Raw genomic sequence first — 14,587 nt, forward strand, 5'->3', positions numbered from 1 at the left:
TGGAGGTTCTCATCTCTGAATTGTATGTGATTGGAAATAGTGGAATTTATCATGCTCTACATCACCTTCATTTTGGCTGCCATTTTTCAGCTATACAACAATGACCAGGAAAAAAAAAAAAGAGATATCACCTCAAATCCACCATACCACTGCATAGGGCCTGATATACTAGATTGGTGCACAGAGCATTGTCCCCTTCCTCTGCAGCAGTGGTTCCCAAACTGGGGTTCATGAACTGTTACAGGGAGTTCTTGGGGAAAAATTCCCCAATGGCAGACAGAGCTCTACCTAGGGATCCCAGGCAGCACAGGGCCAGCAGCCCAGAGCCCCTGGACTTCCAAGAGCTAAGCAGATCAAAGCAAGCGTATCTATCACACTGAGGAGATTTAAATTTCAAGAGTCCTTATAAGAAATGGAAAGGGAGGTGGATATTTTTTGCTGTTTTTAAAATTAAATAGGCAGCTAGTATTGTTTTTTAAATTATTATGAAGAACAAGTTTAAGCTTTGTTGTAACGTGTGTTGTTTGCCTGGACTGCTCAAGACCTTAATGCTTGTGTAGGAGGAACTCTTTGAGTTGGCTTCTTAGATACCTTCATAATGTTTCACATCTGATACTTCTTGATGAAACATAGGAGCCTTGTCTTATAACAGGCTTATTCAAAGTGATACAAGCTACAAAAGGGAGATCTTGGAAGAGTGTTGCCGTTTTCATAATGTAATAAAAATACTGTAATGATAAATAATAATTAATAATAAATAGTGTGTAATAAGCATGTTATAAAAACAAATTTTATATTTCCAAGATCACTGCTTTTATAATTTATACTCAGGTAAAGGAGAAAATCCCTAGAGACATTCATTTTTAGGAGGGGGTTTGCAAGACTTGACATTTTAGTGAACATGGTCTACCTTTTGAGCTATCTGATATGCCACCAGGACATCCCTTTCAGTTCTCCTAGGGAACTCATCACAATTCAAGGGCACAAAAATCTTCCTTCCCTCACAAAAGAGAGAGAGAGAGATTGAGCGCGGTCCAAAGGTTACCTTCCTACAGACTGCATGATGTCCAACAACAAAGGAGCAGCCAAATCTGGGCTGAGGTGAATGAATGTGGAGAGAACAACTATGGCCAGACCTAGTGTTTCTTCATCATACTCTTCGAGGATAGCCCCACAATCATGGCATCTGCAAGGGAAGTTGTTAAAAGCTAATATTATTTGTTCAATTAATTAGGAGAATCCATGTTACACTGAACATTTTATGGCTAAGAAAATAGATCACTGTGCTTTAAACCCTGTATTCAAAACACTTTTCACTAGCTCCATCAACAGGCAATGTTGATCTGTGGCAGGTGGTCAGTTACTCCAATCCATGCTTTGTGTCGATGAACAATAAAGCAATAATCTGATGAGATCAGATTACAGCTGTGGTTATAGACTTGCAAGAGGAAATGATAGGATTTTTATGTGGGGAGGAGGCCAAGGAAGATTCCCTTTGTTTTTAGAGATGTCTCTTTCTGTTCCAAACCAGTTTTGCTGTTGAATTGCTGCCCCCTCCTGCAATGCTGAGAGTCAACTCTGAAAGCTCTGCAATAGCTTTGTAACATCTAATCATAAGGGAGATGTCAGCTGCAGGAGAGATGAGGCAGGGTTTTAAAACCACATAAAAAGATAAACAAACCCGGGAAACTGGTACATCTCAGCCCAATAGGGAGGCTTGGTTAATTAGATCAACCAGTCGCTAATGACTCCAACAGATTGATATTTTAACTTAATGGGATTCTACAAGCAATTTCCCTCCCTTTGGATCTCAACAGGAGAAGAAGATGCTAGCAAGGTTATGAAAATCAATCTCGTCTGGTTTGGCATCTGATGCCAAAGCTTTTGGAAAAAGGCCAAAGAAGATCATGAAATGAGCCTCTTCTTGGGATGTTTAGCATTTACACAACATAACTTCCAGTTCCACTGAAGACTCACACAACAGCCTTGACCTTCTCTAGTAAGCATCTTGGCAGTTCATCTAGTGGCTAGAGCACAGGGTTGAAAGCCGCAACTCTGGGGTTCTACTCCCAGTTCTACCTTTGAATCAATGGGTGGCTTTAAGCCAGCTATTTCACTGCTTCTCTGTAAAACGAGTACCATCATATTTAATTACAGTGCCTCAATGGGATTTTGATCAAAGAATTAACGTTGGTAAAAGGTGTTGGGGATCCTTGTAGAGGAAAAGCATGTAAGTGCAAAATAGCAGTAGTGGAGGTAACAGTAGTATTCAAGGTGCTGATTTACAGTCATGGCTTTACATTGCAATGGAAAAGCCATAGCAATTCAAAAACATGGTAACTTTCATTTTAGGGAGAAAAACTAGAGTTTTCAGTGGATTACAATGAGCCCTTATAGTAAAAAACAGAGAAAGCTCAACTGTAGAATTAAACTCTAGTTAATTGTGGATACAGTATTATTTCATCCATTTACATAACCAAATGTAATAAAAGTCCCTTCCTAGATCAAATCCATAGAAACAAAATGAGCCATGAAGGCAATGTGTAGATTCACATACATCTTAGGTTAAGGTCAGGGTTTTGAGTTTGATTAAGGCCAAACAAATAAAAACCACTCCTAGTTTCAAGGCAAAAAGCTTTTAGAATCAGCCAAGTCCCAAAACTTGCTTACAGCAAATTCTACCCAATCAAGGGATTAAGCAGAGCAGAAGAATTAATGAATTCCCTGATCACTGCCATAGAAACTCTAATACTTGAGTGTCTCCTCCTATCCCACTATCCACACAGATGGCAATGGTTCTCAGAAACCTCATGACGTCAGCTTTTCTCACAAGATTTCTTTGTTTGGATCTTTTCCAAATCAGATCTCCTTCAGGCATTGGTTCTGACTCAGATCCAAAACCATTGCAGTGAATTTGTATCCAAGAGTTTGGAGTGCAGGTCCTAGCCCAGGACTATCTCTATATCATTAAAAAAGCCCCTTTAAAGAAAGATCTCCTTTTTCCCAAGGATACAGTCTTTATCCTGTTTATGTTCCTTTAAAACTGGAGGAGTTCCATGCAACAGGTACCATGGGTTTGATCTTACTTGTACTCGTTTTACACTGGCGTAACAACCTTGCCTTTAATAGCATTAATTCGGATTTTCACCAGGGGTAAGTGAGAAGAGAATCAGGCTACACACCTTTCTCTAAATACCATACAAGGCAAACTGTCAACACTCAAATAATAAAACAGTACTACTAATAATACTCCCAGCCACCACTTTGCACACACATACTCTTGTCCCAGTATATTCACAGCACACCCGGTTTGCAATATTTTGAAAATTTTCCCTTGCTACAAAAAATTATGCTGCTTAGGAGAAAATTTGAGAATGTTCTTTCACTGAGTCAGGGCCCATCCAAATATGTTCTGAAGCTCAGTGGTTTTTAACTACCAAATTATTTGAAAGAAATAGAAACTGGCTTACTTGTCAGTCATCATAGTAGGTTGGTCATCGGTAAATTCTTCTGGAGCTGGTACAAACATACTGACTATACTGGGTGCTGACAGTAAGCTGGATTTGGTGGCACCTTGAAGCCATTAAAAGAAAAGAAGCATGGTAAATGGAAATCTGGAATGGACATAGATGAACAAAAAAAGCTTTTGCAGTGTATGTAAATAAAAATTTCTCTCTGGAGAAAGATACAACACATTCTTTGGTTCTGTAAAATTACTCCAATTACTTGTGCTTATTTTATTTTTTAAAGGCCAGGAATGAAACAAATTCAAGGTGGTATGACTGCTTTAGTGTTCAGTTGTCAAGTTTTTATCCCCTCATTCTTTAGGTAGAGTGGATGGTCCTGTAGTTAGTATGAGACTGTTAGGAACTTTGGATTCTTCCCCCCCAGAATTGTGTGTGACCTTGGGGGAGGAAATCACTTAACATCCTCTTTGCCTCAGTCACCCCATCTGTGAAATGGAGATGATAATGCCTCACAACAATGTTGAGGCTTAATTCATCAAGATTTGAAAAGGCTTAGAGATCATTGATGGAAGATGATTTAGAAGTGCAAAGTATTATTAGTGTTATTTTCAGTTAGAAAACTTTTAAAGGCAAGCTATACCGATGAGGCGGAACTGACCGCCTACAGACCTGGTCATAGAGGAATACAAATAGTGCAGTCACATGTGGCTCTCCCTTGCCCAGGGGGCACTTCTTCTGTGCCCAAATCATGGGAGATGGGACGGGCAGTGGATTCTTGGTTTAACAGGAAGGGTTGAAGGCAACAGGAGCCTCATAGGACAGGTATTGAATAGGTGGAGTATCCTGGAAGACAGGACTCTTGGATTGATGTTATAGGACACCATGTCTCTGAAACAGCTAACTTGTTCTCCAGAATCACAGCTTGCTTGCTGGCTGCCTTTCTTTTTATTTTTGAAGGTAATTCTTTTTTATTATTTTTATTTATTTATTTTTAAAGGTAATTCTCTAGATGTTATGGTTGTGAAAAAAAACCTCTGGAATAGCACAGAGAGGTGTGAACTGCCCCATTCATCTCAATGAAGTGTTAATGCAAGTGCCCTTTGATGATATTTTAACGTCAACATTGTTAATTATTTCTTTTCTCAGGTAAGAAAGAAGAGGAAAGGCCATAGATCTGCACAACCTACTATCAAGTAATGTCATTTTGATGCCACACATGAGTGGCATTTGTGGGACAGCACCACTTCTTTTTCCCCCAAGTTAATTAAGACCCACTGAGAAGAGCCAAACTCAAGGAACCCAGTGGAACTCATATTATAGATGTGTTCACACCTGCATGGTCCACACTGAGTGGCATCTCGTTTTGAAGTTGCACATGGGTGGAGCTCATTTTGTGGTTACAGCTTGGAAGAACACCAATGTCTTTTTCCCTCCAGTTTGACCCTTGCAGATATGGATGGTCTGGAGGGTGATTGAAGAAGCCAGCAAGAAAACAAACAGCAATCTGAAGGCCTCACAAACAGAATTCATAGCTAGTGTTGAAACTAGCCTATTGTAATCCTCATTATGGGTTAAAGAAACAAGAGGTGGATTGTCTGACTAAGCCTGTTACAAATGGAGTTGCTATTGATATGGTCCCAATAGCTGCTGTTGCAAAGGCAAGCTCAGACCAAATGATCTATATGAGATTCCATTCTAGACTGATAGGGAGGGTGCTGAGTGCTGCTTTAATGAAAATAGAAGTGTCAAACAATTGTTCTGCTAAGTTTGGAAGGAAACATAATTATTTTCTATACAAGCTAAGACCCTATCCTATATGTTGAGTAATGGTCCCTTTGAGATTGCACTGGATGCAGCAGACAATTTAGAAAGTCTTGAGGAGTCTTCAGTGATATAGGAAACCATCGAGAATGCAAGAAATAAGAGTTTGTTAGCTAGTCTTTGCTTCATAAACTGATTCACTTTACCCTCCCTTTTATTATCATGCTGGAAGCTTAACTGATGCCATCTCTAGCTACAGGTTACAGTATAGCATGCAAATGCTGGATGTTGACGTAACCATGGCTACATAACTGGGAGTAAGGCTAAGCTGCTAATAATAAGAACACTTGTTTTGCTCTTGTGGTGAAAAGTGAGAGAGAATGTGATTCAAGCTAGAGCAAGGCTAGTTTGTGGTGCCATTAAAAAGCTGTAAGGAAGGCTGAGCAGTTTGGATGTCAGGAATGAGAATCTGAATAGCTAAGAAGTGGGGACTTGGTGACACCGGGAATGGGGCACACAGTCTTTCACTTCCAAGTCATCAGTTACGTCCAGACGAGCTAGGTACTGACAGGAAGTCATTAGCATCCATCAACTATCCATGTCCTGTGTAAAAAGAATTGGTGGTGTCACGTTAGCTGAACAGAACACAAAGCCACCATCACAACTGGTACTAATTGGCAACCTTGTTGGTAGTCTCAGCAGAGAGACCAAGTTTGAATGAATGTGGACACTGAACTAACCTCTTATTCTTAGTGGTGGTCCCTCCAGGTCAGGGTTTAGGCAAACTGAGACATTGCACGGCCGCTTCCCATGCTGTATCTGTTCTGTGGATAAATAGAAGACTTCAGACTGTGGTACTGTTAATGCAGCGCCTCTCACCAGCACCACAAATTCACTCCAACAATTAAAACACCACCATCACCACACACATACACAACAGCTGGAAAACAGAGGGTTAAATCTCTGAGCATGAAGACAGAAAAGAAGAAAAGAAAAGAAGGTAAAAGATAGTTCCATAGAGGAAGCAAGAACCAGATTTAGCAATATTAAAGGAGGCCTTTTAGGAAAGCTCAAAGTCAGGGTCTTTTGATAAGAAATATAGGGCTAATTGCAAGGATTCAGCAAGAAATGGATATGTAAAGAGTCACAGAAAGAGTAAAAGTTAATGCTTAGGGACACCAAGGGATCAGTAGTTCATGGACATGCTTGTGCTGGCATAGGATAGACACACACGGAGTTTATTTTTCAGAGAAAGATTTTGGGACAGAGCAGTTTGAAATGAGAGATGAAGAAAGAGAGGATGGTACCCAGTTTAGCTGGACTGATGTAGAAAATATAAAGCAGCCACAAAATGATGTGAAATTAGGGATTGTAAAAGTTCCCTTGAAAAATTCAGTTGGTGTCTCAAGTCACTGGAGGAAGTGACTAGAAGTGAGGTCTTTTGGAGAGAAAGGTGACAGATGTGAAAAGAATGCTAGCGGATTCCCAACAAGAACATTAAGATGGAGCTCCTCAAAGATATAGTGATTAGAATATTGACTTGCCCTCTTGGAAGACAGGTTCAATAGGTCACATAAGAGGTAAATGATAAACTATATGGTTCTGAAATACTAAATGGGAAAACCAGGTTATTGTATAAGTTATGCTAACTGAATTTCTATGTGAGATAAACTTACTTGATATGTCAGAAGGCTACCATGGACCTGCTACCCATGACAAATTCTGTGCTTGATGATGTGGGGAAGGATAGGAAGGGAAACTGACAATCCACTTCATTCTGAGGATGGATGTCACAAGAGAAGCCATGCCTCAGAGTCACAAATGGAAAGAGACTGATGGGACTTAAAAGTGAAAACTGAATTAAGCACAATTTTTGAGACCAATCTCCCCACTAACTTGGCAGTGGGGACGTTCAACCAAGTGCTACATTCCAGGTCAATGTTTTACAGTTCTTTCCCTCCCTCTTGTCACCTCCTGGTTTGCTAGTGAAATTCTAGGAAGCATCATTCTATTATGTCACAATGAAACATATGCCAGAATTCATCATTCTGTGACAAATTCAATGAACTATAGAAGATTTCACACAAGAGAAAAAGAATGAAAAGAAGAGGTTAAAACTTTTTTCAGGTGGTTAGTGGGGACATTCTGTACTTAATTCAGTTTTCATTGTCTGCTTTGCATTTTGCTCTTAATGAGAAACATGGAAACCCAGTATGAATTACTGAGCAGAAACCCCATGAGTTCTGCATGAGCTGGCAAAAGACTCCCAAGTGTCTGCCGATGGGGAAGTGAGAGTCTCTTTGGCATAAGGTTTAAATGCCTGATGTCTCAATATGATTGCAAACAAAGAAAAAAGGTTTGTCTTTATAAAAATGATTCACACACACTGGGTGAAATCCTGGCCCTGCTGAAGTCAGTGGCAATACTCAATTTGATCTCAATAGGACCAGAATCTCACCTAGCTGTATACAAAATGGTAACGGCCATTATTTCAAAAGAAAAATATCCCACTACAATGGAGCCATCCTGATTCACACCAGCAGAGAATCTGATATAATTCCACTGTAGACCTGAGCTTGGTTACTTTTCTCCAACGGAAGAATGGTAATGTCTCACTTATATTCACAACAATTGATCACCACAGAAAGAGACACTAACTGGTTTAAGGGAATGGAAATAAAGAATAGAGAAGCATAACTTACCAGTGTCCCAAGTGCTGATATTATGGGGTGCACTAGATTGGTGTTCCAGCTGTCTCTTCATTAGCTGGTTCATTGTCAGAGCTCCCAGGGAGCCCCTTTTCATCTGTCTGAACTGAGCTGCAAATCAGAATTTGAAAAGAGTTCAGAGAATCACACAAGCTGCTCTTATTCCCCCGATTTTGTCCATCAGCATGAAGGAGGTACTGATATCATCCACAAAGACCAGCTGCTTGCTCTCAGAATTTTATTCAAAGTAATCTGCTCTATTCACATAGTTGTACATGGTGAAATTCTGGCCCCACTTCAGTCCATGGCAAAAATCCTGTGGATTTCAGTGAAACCAGGATTTCACGCATAGTGTCTACTAGCAATTCCTTGGCCTGTGATCTTTACTCTAAAATACAGTGAAACGTGTTCAAGACACAACCTTTATTAGACATCCCTAAAACTTAAGAAACCACCGTAAAGTATCGCCAGACATCAAGTTAGACTGTGACTAGTCCATGTGTGCACATGCTGGGGGAGGAGACATCTGGATTGATTCTGGGGAGGATGTCTTCCCCAACAATCCCCTTTCATTTGCACACGCCATTGTAGAGTTAGTAGAATGACAGTCTCTGCACTTGGGAAAGCATGAGCACTGCTCCCTCTAGGCACCCCGTGGTAGGATCATGACCTTGTGCCCCAACCCCTGCACTGGCCTGCAGAGTGCAAGACACATTATGTGACTGGTGCATCCTATAGTCTCACTGAACACCCTGCCACTCAGGGAGGGATTCCATCTCTCTCCGGAGCTCCCCAGGGGTCGGGTGACGCCATACTACCTTCTAGGCAGGCCAGCATCCAAATAGCACAAAATGGCCCTTTTGTCCCCTCCACTTTTATTAGAAGACCTCGTCCTTTAAGTAGCCAACTTCTGCTGGTCCATTGGGTTCCCAATTTCTATACTTTTTAACCTACATTGCTGTATATTTTATTGAAAATGACTAGCTGACAATACTCCCTGAATAAACTATAACATAACCAGAAATTAAGACCAGTATTGTAACATATTTCCCTAATACTCAAATGGACAGAGAAACAGGTGATAGGATGCTCCCAACCTATCTTCTTTTTCCATCCTTTCAACAAGAAGCATCAAGAAGGATGAGGATGGCTCCTCTACTTTATCAACCCATCTGAGCAATGTATTTCCCCCAATGAAACCAAGACCATTACTCACTGCCTGAAACTGATTCTTGGGCCCTGAATCTGAAAAGCACTCGAGCATGTGCTTAAATCCATACCTATTCTGGATGCTTTTAAGCATGTAGATTTAAGCCTGAGTTTAAATATTTTCTTGAAGTCAGGCCTACATGATAGCAATGTGAGACCTCTTCATCGTGATCATTTTCATTTGCAACTAAAAGAAATCTAACATAGTTTAAAAATAGTATTAATGTGACACCTGCCAGTACAATAGTAACCAGCTAAGCTTTAAAAAAAGGTCAAACAGTCCTTGACATCATTAACTGAAAAGGCAAAACTGGAGATTAGCACAAGCCATAAGGTTCAGATCCAAACTTTGCCCAAAGTTTCGAGGCACTCAGATCCCAGGTTTTCAGTTAGATCCATCTCAGTGTCTAACTACAAAGAAGATTCAAACCCAAATTAAACAGAATAATGGAATCATAGATAATGTAGGACTGGAAGGGACCCTTTAGGTCACTTAGTCCAGTCCTTTGCGCTGAGGCAGGCCTAAGTATTATCTAGATCATCCCTGACAGGTGTTTGTCATAACTGTTCTTGAAAACATCCAGTGACGGAGATTCCACTACCTTCCTAGGTAATTTGTTCTGGTGCCTAACTACTCTCACAGTTAGGAAGTTTTTCCTAATATCTAATCTAAATCTCCTTTGCTGCAATTTAAGCCCGTTACTTCTTGCCCGGATCTCATCTCATAAGGAGAACAATTTAAAGAACTTTCTAACAGAATAAGTACCAGTATCAAATGTATAACAACATCCACTGGGAATCTGCTCATCGAAACAATGTCATACACATCAGAATGAGAAGTGGTGTAGGTTTCCCCCCTTTTATGCAATACCCTTTCAATATACCAAAGCACATTTAAACTCCAACAACAACAAAAAATTATCCAACTCTGCAGTAAGCCAAACCTTGCATAAATGAGCTTCTGGAACTGAACCGAATTGTGATTCCATTCAATATTTAACTTTTTTGTTTTGTTTTGCAGCTGCCTTTCATAGCAAATTAGCAGAAAAATCTAATTTCCATCTCTTCCAGGACAAGGGGTTTTAAATAGATGCTTTATCAGTTTATCAAAGACCAAATTTCCAAATGAAAGAATGGCAATTAATTTCAGAACTGACAATGTTGCTTAGACTGCAGAAGACTGTCAAAATCTAGGAAATTATCTCTTTGAACTTCCTTACCAGCTTTTGTGATTGTAATTAAAGTTTTTTTTTAATGCATATTCAACATTATCACAGTGGTGTTGAACTGGTTCGTGTTTCCAGAGTTAGTTATTTACCTGGTTTCTGAAGGACAGCTGTGATTTCAAACGTTGAAAAAACAAAAAATTTGCCTCCAGCCTTTGAACTGTATTGGAGCCAAGTCGGTCGCTACAGAAAAGCATGTGACATTTCATGTAGTATGATTGTACCAATAGAAACATTATTTCCAAGATCTGTTTTCTACCAATAACTTGAAAAAGTCTAGGGAGCAGATCCACAGCTGGTGTAAATTGTCATAATAATTCAATTGGAGTGTATCAGCTGATGATCAGGATAATGTGTATCAGCAGATGATCTGCCCCTATGTTTCTTTCTGTCCATGGAAATTCCTATGGGAGAAGACAGGCGCTATGGGAACTTTTCATGATCAGGACTGTTTGACAATGTATGTGTCTATAAACCAGCAGCCTAAGTATAATTATGTATTCGTATTACAATAATGAGTAGTGCCTCAACAGAGATCAAGGCCCCGCTGTACTGAACACGGAACAAACCCATAGCAAGAGACAGCCCTTGCTCCAAAGAGCTCAAAAGCTAAATAGACAAGAAAGACAAAAACATTTTTATCCCCATTTTACAGATGGAAACTGAGACACAGAGACAAAAAGGGCGAGATTTACAGAGGTCTTTAGGTGCCTAATGATACAGAAAGGTACTTAGTGGGGTTCACACAAGCATCTCAGCAGGGTAGGCACCTCATATCCAATTACATCAGTGGGAATTCAGCAGCTAACCTGCCCCAATTTAGGTGCTTTTGGAAATCACCCTAAGTGCCTAGCTGCATCTTTTGCTGCCTAAATAGTTTGTAAATCTGGCCCTCTGGACTTGCCCAAGGTCACACTGGAAGTTGGTAGTGCAGCTGGAGAACTGATTCCAGCTCTGCCTGAGTCCTAACCTCAAGACCATCCTTCCTTTTATAGGTCTGATATTACTTCCACTGAAGTCAGTGGTTCTTGGATATCACTAAATAAATTAATACTCAGCATTTTTATAGCACTCTATGGGCCTGTTTCTCCTCTCACTTAAACCCCATTTGCATCAGTGTAACGCTCTTGGCTCCAGTGCAGTTACATCGGATTTGCATCAGGCCCAAAATCTTCAAAGAACTTCACTAATTTAAATGATTAATGCTCACAGCTGTCCTGCAGGGTAGTTATTATCTCTGTTTTATAATTGGTTAAGTAGCTTTTCTAAGACCACATAGCTAGTAATAGAATTCTGAGGAGTTTCTGTCTCCTGGTCCTGTGCTTAGACAACTAGATAATGCTACATCTCATTCAAAGTGCACACACAACTTCAGCAAAAGGCTGCATTCAGCAACCACATCCTCAAAATTCCATTAATTGCTTAAGGATGTAAAATGCATATGCAGCAAATCAATGTCCATGAAGTTTGCTATGGGCTTGGCTACACTTACAAGTTGCAGCGCTGGTGGAGGCTTTCCAGCGCTGCAACAACACCCCGTCCACACTTGCAGAGCACAACCAGCGCTGCAACTCCCTGGTTGCAGCGCTGGCTGAAAACCCATCCCGGCAGGGGTATAAGGAGTGCAGCGCTGGTGATCCAGCGCTGCCCAGCAGGTGTGGACACTCACCAGAAAGCGCCTTTAACCTGTCCTCCAGGGAATAAAGGAGGTATCCCAGAATTCCTGTTCAGCCACTCTGCACATCAGTTTGCACTCTACTGCTCTTGCCTCAGGTGACCCGCCCTGTAAATGCCCCGGGAAATTTAAAAATCTCCTTCCTGTTTGCTGCAGCCAGGTGTGGAGTGCAATCAGTTTTAATCAGTTACAGGTGACCATGCCTCCACGCGGCAAACGAGCCCCAGCATGGAGCACTGGTGAATTGCAGGACCTCATCAGTGTTTGGGGTGAGGCATCTGTTCAGGCACAGCTGCGCTCCGGCCGTAGGAATTACGATATCTTTGAGCAGATATCAAGGGCCATGCTGGATCGGGGCCATGATCGGGACGCAGTACAATGCAGGGTGAAAATTAAAGAGCTGCGGAGTGCCTATTACAAAGCCCGAGAGGGGAATCGACGATCCGGAGCTGCTCCCACGACCTGCCGTTTTTACAGGGAGATGGATGAGATACTTGGGGGTGACCCCACTGCCAATCCCAGGATAACGATGGACACTTCTGAGCAGGCTGTGGGGGACAGGAGGAGGAGGCGGAGGAGGCGGCGGAGGCGGAGGCGTGGGGGGGGGGAGGAAACCGCGAGTGAAGCTCCTGGCATGGGGGAAGAAACCGCAGATTCCCTGGAGGCATGCAGCCAGGAGCTCTTCTCAAGCCAGGAGGAAAGCACCCAATCGCAGCAGCCAGCAGTTGCAGAAGGACAAGCAGAGGAGCGTGTTACCGGTAAAGCGGCTTTTATTTTCTGGGTGAAATGTTTCTGGAGAGGAGGGGGGGTTATGGATGCATGCATGCCAGCCTCTAGATGTGGAATAGCCCGTTGATGTGGTCTATCACGTCGCGGTAATCTGCCTCAGTTATCTCAGCAAAAGCTTCATCCAGAGCGTGGGCAATATGCCTGCGCAGGTTTATAGGCAGAGCCACTGTGTCCCTTGTCCCAGTGACGGTGACGCGTCCGCGCCACTCTTCTGCCAGTGGTGGGGGGACCATTTCTGAACACAGGCAAGCCGCATAGGGTCCCGGGCGGAATCCACATTGCTCTAAAAGAGCCCCCCGCTGTTCCCTAGTGACTCGCAGTAGGGAAACATCTTCCAGGATTAAGTCCTGTGAAAAATGTTGGGAGACTCTTTAGTGAAGAGATAGGGAGATAAGATCACCCCTGCATCTGCATCTTCATTTCACTCAAACCCTCTAGCACTCCAGATTACCCGAAGCAACCAGCTCCCCTCTATCACCCAAGCCCCACTTCTCCCCATATAAGCACTGCTCACTCACCATGTCGTGGCTTCTGTAGTGTTATGCGTGTGGGTAAAAGAATGCTTAAATAAGAACTCACTCCCTCAGTGTAACAATTCATGTCTGGAGATAGTGGATACAATGCTGCCCGTGTTAAATGTTGTCATTTCTGTTTCTACAGTGACCTTGACTACTGGACTGCCCAGATGTTCAACATCACAGAGGCTTAAAAATTTGAGAAAAAATCCCCGAAAGAGCAAAGAAGACATGCTGAAAACTGTTCTTAATCAGTCTGCTCGAGAGAGTAAGGACTTGAAGGATTGGCGAGAGAAAGAAAGCAGGACACGCAAGAGAAATGCAGTGGCCAAGAGGAAAACCCACGGAGCGGCTGCTAAGCATCCTGGAGCGCCAAGCGGAGTCTATAGAGTCACTCGTTGCCATGCAAGCAGAGCACTACCGTGCTACTCCCCCACCCGCCCCCGTCCTTTGTGCCTTGTGCCCCAATGTCAGCTCAAACCACCTTTCCCCAGCATCCAGGTTCTTACCACCACCAGCCTGCCTCCAACACCTGTATGTTCCCCAACCAGCCCTGATACCTACCACCACCCTTACCCTCTGCATTCAACCCCCATCACCAAGCAGTATATGAACCCTGAAGTGCAGGATTCATTAAACAGCAATCCAGACAGGGCATATGCAAACTTGTGACTGTACAGTTCACCAACCCACACACACACCCCTGCCCTCTTGTGTTCATGAAATGTTGTGTGTCTGTCTGTCTGTCAAGGAAGTTTTTTTCTTTTCAATAAAACAATTCTTGGCTTTGAAAACAGTCTTTATTATAGCAGATAGTGAAAGATACCTTAGCCCAGTAAAGAAAGAGGCACTACAAATCATATTAATAATTATGGATAATAGAATAACAGTGTAAGCAGTGCAATTCACTCCCATGCAAGGCAGCAAACATTATTGTTGGCTTTCAGCCTCAAATTCTTCCCTCAAGGCATCCCTAATCCTTGTAGCCCTGTGCTGGGCCTCTCTATTAGCCCTGCTCTCTGGCTGTGCATATTCAGCCTCCAGGACTTGAACCTCGGTGGTCCATGCCTCACTGAATGTTTCACCCTTCCCTTCACAAATATTATGGAGGGTACAGCAAGCGCATATAACCGCGGGGATGCTGCTTTCCCCCAAGTCTAGCTTCCATACAAGCAACGCCAGCGGGCTTTTAAAACGCCCAAAAAGCACACTCCACAGTCATTCTGCACCGGCTCAG

At 42.3% G+C, this 14,587-nt stretch overlaps 1 protein-coding gene across 1 annotated transcript in view; it reads right to left on the minus strand.

Annotated features, from left to right (window-relative positions):
* The window catches only part of UNC79 (unc-79 homolog, NALCN channel complex subunit), a 159,252-nt gene that overhangs the window by 49,887 nt on the left and 94,778 nt on the right, over nucleotides 1-14,587 (minus strand). Inside the window, exons 34-37 of the mRNA XM_045017008.1 lie at nucleotides 7,931-8,047; nucleotides 5,969-6,052; nucleotides 3,471-3,573; nucleotides 1,046-1,186 (exon numbers count right to left, since the gene is read on the minus strand). Of these exons, the coding sequence (XP_044872943.1) occupies nucleotides 1,046-1,186; nucleotides 3,471-3,573; nucleotides 5,969-6,052; nucleotides 7,931-8,047 (445 nt within the window). The remainder of the gene's footprint in view (nucleotides 1-1,045; nucleotides 1,187-3,470; nucleotides 3,574-5,968; nucleotides 6,053-7,930; nucleotides 8,048-14,587) is intronic.

The sequence above is a fragment of the Mauremys mutica genome, chromosome 4 (genome assembly GCF_020497125.1).
Source record: "Mauremys mutica isolate MM-2020 ecotype Southern chromosome 4, ASM2049712v1, whole genome shotgun sequence".
Taxonomy (NCBI): domain Eukaryota; kingdom Metazoa; phylum Chordata; order Testudines; family Geoemydidae; genus Mauremys; species Mauremys mutica.